The 9975-nt window shown below is 41.6% G+C and overlaps 1 protein-coding gene across 1 annotated transcript in view; it reads left to right on the top strand.

Annotated features, from left to right (window-relative positions):
• MPL (MPL proto-oncogene, thrombopoietin receptor) overlaps positions 1–5013 on the top strand; it is a 27655-nt gene extending 22642 nt beyond the window's left edge. Inside the window, exons 6-8 of the mRNA XM_029283211.1 lie at positions 3597–3684; positions 3783–3876; positions 4387–5013. Coding sequence (XP_029139044.1) covers positions 3597–3684; positions 3783–3876; positions 4387–4815 — 611 coding nt within the window. The 3' untranslated portion in view covers positions 4816–5013. The remainder of the gene's footprint in view (positions 1–3596; positions 3685–3782; positions 3877–4386) is intronic.
• The last annotated feature ends 4962 nt before the right edge of the window (positions 5014–9975 follow it).

The raw sequence follows: 9975 nt of genomic DNA, 5'->3' as shown, positions 1-9975 counted from the left end.
CGATTTCGTACTGGCAGGATAACGCTGACTTCCACGCCGTTTCTCTTCCGGACTTCTTTGGGTGAGTCTTCTAGCTTTTCTTAGCTGTAGAGACTGTATCCCACCTTCGTCGCCAGTGTTAAGTCCGGAGAATAATGGCGCTTGAGACGAAGCATCTTCCAACAAGTCTTTATTGTTTGCTCCATTCTACGAACAACCCAAGCAGAGGCACGCAGACCTCTATTTATACCCTCTGATCCCCGGGCAAGTTTAACCAATCATGAGGCGGGCTTTTCCCGCCTTGCGCATGCGCACAAGGCTGGCGCCGCTCAGTCTGGTCCCGGGCAGCTTCTGCAAATGCCCGGGACTCTTACAACGTCCCGAGCCTGCCTCTTGCAGGCTCAGGACACAACAAATTCTGTCACAGTTCTTAAGCAAATCACACATGATTTTTTTAAGTGAGACATCACGAGACTTGTGATTTTATTGCCATCTTCTCCATTGACTCTGCTTGTCGGACTTTAACTGTGAGGTATACAAATGGCAATTGCATGATCATGGTACACTTTGATGATCATTCAAAGCACCTGAATCTCAATCACATGACTGCAGGGATAGTGTGACCGTCATAAATGTGAACACCAGTTGCAAAGTTATTTTTTCAGCACTGTCATACCTTTGAGTCACTAAACAGAGCAGTCATTGCTCTGTGGCCTTAAATTACAAAAAGGATGGTTTCAATTGAAGATTTTAAAAAGCTTCTGGGCAGCAAGGGCAGATTCGTACCCCCAATTCCTGAGGAATCAGCTGGAATCAGGCCTACTACAGTGTTTGTCTTCAGAGCTGAAGAAGAGAATTCAAAATACCAATCAGCCAATCCATGCTTTTCCTCCAGATGGCCAACCAAAGAAAACAACAAACATTATTCTGGCATTGTCTCATTGATATTAACATAAATACCTTTACTCCAATTTCATAAATAAAAGAAATTACTGTCACTCCCCACATCCACATTTTTTTCACCACCTGTATTTCTATGCTATTAATTAATGAATGCAGAACAGTTTTGACAGGGTTTTTTTGGCTATGAGGGAAATTTGCAATGGAAAGTTGATATGAAAAAAATGGAAAAAAGTAAATTTGGGGCACAAAGGGAGGAGTCCCAAAAAATCAAAATTGGGGCTACAATTCTGTGGTTGAAACCTTGTCTCTTTTTTATGTATCCTACATACACAATGCACATAAAAAGAGGTGGGGCCTCAATCCACTCTCTCAAAAGTTTTTCAGGTTTTTTACAGCCATTCCTCTATTACATTTTTAAAATCCTATGAAATATGTAGGTGAAATACTAGCATATTGCCAGTTTTGAACTGGGTACTTTGGTCAATAGGTATGAAAATAGATGCATCTTGATAAGTTCTAAACAATACTTGCAGAAATAGATAAGGTAATTTCCAGAAACAGGACACCAAATCTCTCCAAACAAGCTGATATACTAGTCCTTAGAATGCATAGAAAAACTGATTGTATTTCTGGCTCAAGTAATAATGTCTAAATGGAACCTTTATTAGAGAATGAGATGAATGCATGCCATACTTTTTATTTGGCTTAAGATACAACTAAGGCAACCAGAAGTGTATGATAGCTTAACAAAATAACTTTTAAAAAACTTAGGAATTAAAAAATACCTCCTCCCCTTTTCCAAACATGCCATAACCTAGGGAACAACACTACAATTTATACCCTAGTAAATGAAGTATGGGGAGTGTTTCATACAGAGGAAAAACCATGACCTAGTCCAGGGGTAGGCAACCTTGGCTCTTTTATGACTCGTGGACTTCAACTCCCAGAATTCCTAAGCCAGCATGGCTCAGCATGGAAACCTCTCCCTTTCTCCTCAGCATGGCTGGCTCATGAATTCTGGGAGTTGAAGTCCACAAGTCATAAAAGAGCCAAGGTTGCCTATCCCTGACCTAGTCAGTAGAACGATACCTAAGTATTGCTGTACAAAAAATCCTCAAGTTATTACACAATTGGGACCAGAATTTTCATTGCTAAACAAGGCAATAGTTGACTTTTTTGCACCTGATTGTTGTGATTCCTCGCCAGCCAGTGGACCCCGCAGCTGAGTCTGAGGAATCAGAGGAGCCTGGAGTGACATCAGAGTCAGAGGAAGGCTCTGAGGAGCTCCAAGACTTACAGTCTGACAAGGAGCCTGGCCCCTCTACTCGCGCTCAGGCTGAGACACAGCTTTAGTGGGAGTCTGAGTTGGACAGCAATGAATCACAGCTGGGAGATATCCAGGATGCACGAAAACACCGGCAAGAAAAGAGAGTAGGACAGAGGAATGCAATGGGACAGCTCCAAAGGCAAAGGCATTAGGAAGCCATGCCTTACAATCCAAATGAATGGAAAGAAAAGAAATGTATTAATATGATGATTATTCTTTAGGAATACTGGAAAAAATATATACTAAATTGTCATTTATTAAAACAATAAGAATTGTATTAACGCAATGTTTGCAAAAAAGGATGTTTCAGGGAAAGAGGAAAGTAAACAAAATTAATATATGAAATACAAACTATAGAAATTAATTGTTAAGGACTGTTTTTACAAATGTAACCCAGACATCACACTGTTTACCAACTATTGAATGATCTGTTTGTGTAAAAAAAATCAATAAAAAATATAATAAAAAAAAGGAAGGCATGCCTTGCCTGCATAATAAAAGGGAAGGTGTGAGAGGTGCTGGTTGCCGAAGGCAACCGTTTGTGTTGAGGATCGAGTTTCTGTGAACTGTGTTTGTTTGCCTTGGACATTGACTCAGGTCTGTGAATAATAAAAAGGGATTGGTTTTTTCCTGCGGTTCCAGCTTGTTTGTTGGAAGAGGGGTTTCTCCTTGTGAGCTTAACAAGGACTCACGTAGGCTGGGACAAATCACTGATTTTATGACCTTTTTGCTACTGTTGTTAAGCAAATTACTGCAGTTGTTAAGTGAATCGGGTGATTGTGAAGCAAATCTGGTTTTCCCATTGACTTTGCTTGTTGCATGGGAAAGTCACAAATGGCAATTGCATGACCCTGAGATGGTGCAACCATCATAAATACATGCCAGTTGCTAAGCACCTGAATTTTGATCACATGGCCATGGGGCTGCTATGATTATTGTTAAGTGTGGGGACTAGCCATATGTCACTCTTTTCGTTGTAATTTCCATTGCTAAACCAATGGTTGTAGGTAGAGGACTACCTGTTCTGTATTTTGGGGATGTGAAACCCAGGAAACTAATAAGTAGAGTATACATGATGGGGTCATTTTCTGGGTAGATTCTACAGGTGCAGTACTCAAACACCAGTGAAATTCATCTAGCCACCCAGGATCGCTACTGCCTTCAGCTGCGTACCCAGCCAGATGGCCAGAAGTTCCGTGGGGACTGGAGCACCTGGTCAGAATTAGTGTGTGTTGAAGTCCCACCTGGTGCAGGTAAGCAACATCAGTAATGTGCACTGGAGAGAGGTTGCCAGATATGGAGAGAAAATACTTGACAAATGAAACAAAGACTGCTGAGCCTCAAGAAAGAAGAGTCACAAATTCACTACCATGTGCTTCTACTTTAGATTCAGTGATTATGATCGTGGCTATTGCACTCTTGCTGTGTGCAGGACTTGTGCTGGGACTAGGCTTCACCTGCCTTTCCAACTACAGGTAACTGAATTCTATGCAGCTCAGCCATTGAACAAAAAACATAGTTTGGGATATGTGTTGTTATCCTTTTGCAATCATCTGTATTTCTTTGTTAATAGTAGTGTGAAACAAAAGCTCTGGCCACGCATCCCAGACCTACACCGTGTCCTAGATGGATTCTTCCAGGATAATGGCAAGCAGCAGCAGCAGCAGGTAAGACTTTCTTGTTATTGTATTACTTCTAATGCAGCAAGTCAGTAGAAGCAGAATTAGGCTATCCTTTTACCAGAAAAGAAGAACATTCCTGTTTTTTAACTCCTTCCGATATACTTTTTGTGAGAATCTTGCATTATTCTGTGGGCATATTTACCAGATTTCAGGAACAATACGAGCAAAATCATTTCTCATCTGACTTTTCCAAGATGCAGACTTTTTCAGTTCCATCCCATTTCTGAACAGTGATGTATGTGATGATGGAAACAGAAATAAAATGAGGTAATGTTAGTGTGTGCCTAGAAGTCTCCCTCATTCAGGTTACAGTGCATGCTAAATCCTGGGTGGAACTTTTCGTGGTTTTTAACTTTTCCTAGTTGGAGTACATTGCTCTTTTATTGTTTTTCACATTGTTATTTCATCCAGATTCCCATAAAGTGAATGTCAGGGAGGGATGGAATAAACCAGAGGCCCTTTTGCATTTCTGATTGTTTCTTTCTGAACTTTTAGGTAAATGCTTTATTTTGCAACAAAATGTTGGAGGATGTGCCTTTGACTTGCTTGTTGGAAGTACTATCTGAGAAACCCCTGGAAACACGAAGCTTTGATCCTTTGCTAGATATGAGTTTGGCAGAACAGACAGAATGGGGCAGCCAACCTTCTTCCCATCAGCACTACATGGTGCTGAGTTCTAACAATCCCCAAAGCAGCCACCATGAAAATGAATACTTTGATGACACAAATGATAATGGAAACGCTTTCCCACAGACTTTGGAACATGATCTACACGTAACATCAGAGCCAATGACCCAAATAATTCCATTCACCTTGTTGAATGTACCATCAGAGATTAAAGAAGAAAGAAGGCAGGAAATTTCTGATGACCAAGCCACATCTGTCACTGACATTTCAAACCAGACATATTTGCTAATGGGCTGATTTGTGTCTATCATTAGAGGGCAGCACTATGAGAAATTATTAGGCCCTTTGGAAGTTTATAATACAATACAAGCAATTTTCAATTATAAGGCAGCTGTTTAGCCAGTACTCCTCAAATCTGTTTCTTGTGGACCAATTGAATTTAGCAGCTTATTGTACTAGAGCAGATTGGGTGATTTTTCATGGCCAAAAAGTACCTTGAATTTTTGGAAGGCAATGATGCAAAGTGACTAGAACTATATTCACACAGGACTCATTTTGGGGGCGGTGGTTGAAAGGGGGAAAAAATTACACTACAAGGTTTGTTTTCTCATTTCTGAATGGCAGGGAATCATACTGCCAAATTCTGGTAGTGATGGCCAAAGGGTACTTTGGTTGCTGCAAAAGGATTTGAGGATCTGTGGCCTCAAATTACCAACCCAAGCATTGGATTATGATATGGAATTGAATGTGGAACTTTATCCAAAGACATGTCCACATTGCATCTGGTAACCACAGATCTCCAAAAACAAAGTGATTCTTATGCAGCTGTGTCTCAGTGATGTGTACGTCAGCTAAAATAAAACAAGATTTAAAATACCTTTTCCATTTTGAAGAAATAGGATCAACTATCTTCCTGCAAAGTATGTTTTATGGAAATGATGAAAGAATTGTAGTAATACAACTGCGTAACCAGAAATAGAGCAAAATAGAAAATATATCATGCTGAAGACTAAAATACAATTTGTGAGATAAGCACCACTGTTAGGTCACTGTAATAGCCGGATTTATTTCACTGATTTTAAATATGGCACACATTACTACTGATCTGCACAGATTAGGATTCGCTGTTACTATTTGCATTGCCATGGTTGCTTGTAAATAAATATTTGAATAATGCAACTGCTCTGATTCATGGCAGTTAAATGTACTTTTTTTTTTCATGAGGATCAAATTTAGGAATTCACACAGTTTACAGTGAATTACTACAGTTCACAGTGTCATAAAAGCACTTCTTACCATCTCCAGAGAGGTTTCAGTAACATTTTAAAATCCATTTTGCTTTAAAAGTAGGATAACAATGACCCAATATTTAATGGAATCATACATGGAGTAAAGGATAAGTAAATTCTGCTGGCTTATTCTAGTCAGGACAAGATATAGTTCTGTTCTGATGCTTGCTTGTAGCAAGCAAATTAAGTGCACAAGATGTAATACAGCAATTAATGGCACAGATTCCTGGGCTCCTCAGAAGTACTTTGGGTCAAACTAACATAAAGCCTCAAACTTACATAAGCTCTACTGCTGATAGAAAGTCCACAGAAAGGCCCAAAGCAAAGGGTATTTTTGAATGAAGCAAATGGAATTGAATGTGAATACAGCTGAAACTGTCAATTGGGATGACCACAGCCACCTGTCATATATGTGAAGAAAGCAAAACTGTTCTGATGGGAAAAATACAAACAGCAGCTATTTTAAGGTGTCATTGTATATATCACTTTTATAATAAAATGTCAGCTAGAGAGTTGGAACCGTCAATTCCAATGCTTGGTAGGGAGTTGAAGATGATATATTGCAGAGGTCCCCAACCTTTTGGGAACCAGGGACCGGTTACATGGAGAGGTTTTTCCACGGACCAGAGGGGGCATGGTTTTGTGTGCTGCCTGCATCCCGCAGATGGTGCTTTGCTTGTTTGTGCGGCCCAGTTGCTGGCATGCTGTGGCCCGGTACTGGTCCATGGACTAGGGGTTGGGGACCCCTGTTATATTGAATATAAATGTATTCTCTTGTCACTTGGAGGAGAGGTTGAAGTGAGGAAAGAAAAACTGGGATCCGAGACTGCATATTGTAAGTACTTCCCATTTTCCTGGTATGTTCCACATTTAAAGATATATTCTGTTAGCAGACTGGGAATTATATCTAGTGTAATAACAAATAAAATCAAATTTCTCGAATGGAGTTGTCCCAGAAATGTATTTATTAAGAATATAAAGGTTAAAAAAACAATGCAGTATAAAAACAATCAAAAGCAATCAAACAGCAATAACCCTTCATTCCCTGATGACAACAATCAAATAAGCCATTTCATGAGCTCCATCCCACCCTGGGGTCCCTAGGCCTGTTGGCAAAACCATGTCTTATGAAGGAGTGTCAAAGTCAATAATCTCTGTGGGGATGATGTTCCACCGGGAGGGAGCCATCATGGAGAAGGCCCTTCTTGGTTCCGCTAGATGGACCTCCTTAGGAGAGGGGACACATAGCATTCCCTGCTTCCCTGCTCTGGTGGATTAAGTAGATTTGATTGGGAAAATATGGTCCTTCAAATAACCTGGTCCCAAGCCATGTAGGGCTTTGAAGTGACAACTAGTGTCTTGAATTGGACCCCAAAGCAAATCAACAGCCAATGCTGTTCTCAGTTGATACATATGCACATCCAGGCCTGCACAAAACCATGCATGCATTTTGAATCAATTGAAGCTTCTGGATATTTTTCAAGGGTGTTTCAATAGTCAAGACGGGAGGGCACGGGTGACTCTGAGCAGGGATTTTTGGTCCAGGAAAGGGTATAACTGGTGCACAACCTGCAGTTGCACAAAGGGCCTCCTGGTCAAGACTGCCACCTACTCTTTAAGCAGGAGTTATGAGTGTAGAACTCCCAGATTATATTTAAATATCTGAAAATGCATTTTGAAAAATGCATCCAAGATTAAGGGAAGTATCAAATGTACTAATCAATGTACAAGAGGCAGAACATGGAGCATTTTTGTAAGAGAATTCAGAATAAGGCTAAAAAAAGTAACATATAGCAAGTAATGTTACCTTGTTCATCTGTAGTTGGTGAACTACAACAGGGCTTTTCAACCTTTTCACCCATTGTACCACTTTTAGGATATGGCAATATCCGAGTACCACCAGTCGCCTAGCAAGGTGTCAAAAACTTGACCACAAAAAAAGGAAAAAAGTGATGAAGTACAGGTTGTCCTCGACTTACAACAGTTTGCTTAGTGACTGTTCGAAGTTACAATGGCACTGAAAAAAGTGCCCCCCAAGCCACAGCCGAGCAAGACACCTGCCTGCCCACCTGGCAGTGCTCTTCTTCCTGTCCGAGGTTTTCATTGTTGTGAGCATTTCTGTTGGGGATTGGCAGTGGGGATGGGGTGGGGGGGTGTTTGGTTTTTATTCCCCCCCGTCTGCTGGATGGTTGCAGCAGGTTTTGGTCAATTCACATGACCCTGGGACCGTCATAAATATGAATCAGTTGCCAAGCATCTGAATGTAAATCACAAGATCCTGGAGATGCTGCAACATTCCAGGTGATCAGTGCTTCTTCTGGGCTCAGCAGAAGGGCCAGGAGCAGCGCCAAGCTCCAGCTGAAGCCTGGAGCTGATCCTGGCACTTCCGCTGAGCCCTGACAGTCCCAAAGAAGCACTGATCCTGGCGCTTCCGCTGAGCCCTGACAGTCCCAAAGAAGCGCTGATCCTGGCACTTCCATTGAGCCCTAACAGTCCCGAAGAAGTGCTGATCCTGGTGCTTCTGCTGAGCCCTGCAACTCCAGCCCTCTCTCGCTCAGGCTTGTGCGGTGCTGCCACCGGTTCAGCTCATTCCCCTCCCCCGCTACCACTTTTCTAGGATGGTCGTGTACCACCTGCCAGGTGCCAATGTACCACAGGTGGTACCCGTACCACTGGTTGAAAAGCCCTGAACTACAACCATCAGCATCTCTCACTATCAAGCCTGCTAGCAAAAGCACCTGGAAATAATTCAGCAACATCTGAAGGGCTGCAGGGTATCTGCCTCAGAGGACTTCTTGCTGGGATCCATTTTTCAAATAGCTGAGTTGAAAACTGCATTTGCTAAACAGCTTCTCTACTGTACAGTACTACCTATTTGGGTCTTTCTTGCAAATAGAGGGTGCAGATGCTGATGCTAATGGTCACCAATAAACAATTGAACAAACTGACTTTCTAAATTAAAAATCTATTATAAGTGTCCATTTTAGGACATTACTTTGTTCCTTGGAATACGAAAAGGCTCTAGCCTCCTAGATTAAGGCTGGAGACCCACAACTTGAGCGCAGATGAGCTCCATTAACCATAAGGAGAGGATGAGCAGTATCTTATGGTATGATGTTGAGGGAAGTCAGCCCCCCCCAGAGAAGGAAATATTAAAAGGGCAGAAAAATATATTTCCTCAAAAGGATTTTAAAAGCAGAAACCAACCCTGTCCCCAAGTCTCTCTGTCCCAAGCACAAGCCAGCCCTATACAAATGCTCCAACACTGGAAGTTTTTAAGAAGAGACTGGACAGCCATTTGTCTGAAATGGTGTAGGGTTCCTGCCTGAGCAGGGGGTTGGACTCGATGACCTCCAAGGTCTCTTCCAACTTTATTATTATTACTATTATTATTATTATTATTACTATTATTATTACTATTATTATTATTATATGCAGATGTAAACCATCAGAAAGGCCCCAGCTAGGAGATCAAGAAGACAAACACCTAAAATCTGCATACCCCACCTGAGATGAGACATAGTAGGACTAACCCATCACCACCAAGAATACCAGAGAAGCACACCTAGACTCAGGTCAGAATCCGTGACACAGGAAATAGCCTCAAAGTTCATGCCACAGGAACAGGAAACCATTCCAAACAAAAGGCTTTCAGAGGATATAAAAACCTACTCCACATGTGCTTACCCCCTTTTTTTCCTTTTTGTCTTCTCTCACTTGCCAGAACCATCTTTCTGTCTGGCTTTTCAATAAACTGCAACCTTCTTTCTAAAGCAGTCGCCATGTTGTTTATTGATCCCCGGCTTGGATGAACCAGGATGAAGATTTTCCTTTCAACAATGTCTCGTGAAAACGAGTCTCTTTCCATAAATCTTGCAATTGCCTTTAAGAACACTCTTTTCTCCGATTTTACCACTTGAATTGCTTAGCACAGGGGTAGGCAACCTTGGCTCTTTTATGACTCGTGGACTTCAACTCCCAGAATTCCTGAGCCAGCCAAGCTGGCTCAGGAATTCTGGGAGTTGAAGTCCACGAGTCATAAAAGAACCAAGGTTGCCTACCCCTGGCTTAGCAGAAAGGTTTACATCAATTTAGACTTGGCAATCAAATAAAAGCTATCCCCATGTAATTTCTTGCGGCTTCCGTCTGAGCATCGAGCCATAGCCGT

Source organism: Protobothrops mucrosquamatus, unplaced genomic scaffold (assembly GCF_001527695.2).
Source record: "Protobothrops mucrosquamatus isolate PMUCROS unplaced genomic scaffold, P.Mucros_1.0 scaffold39, whole genome shotgun sequence".
In the NCBI taxonomy this organism is placed as follows: Eukaryota; Metazoa; Chordata; class Lepidosauria; order Squamata; family Viperidae; genus Protobothrops; species Protobothrops mucrosquamatus.
This window is presented reverse-complemented; position numbering and strand designations above follow the sequence as displayed.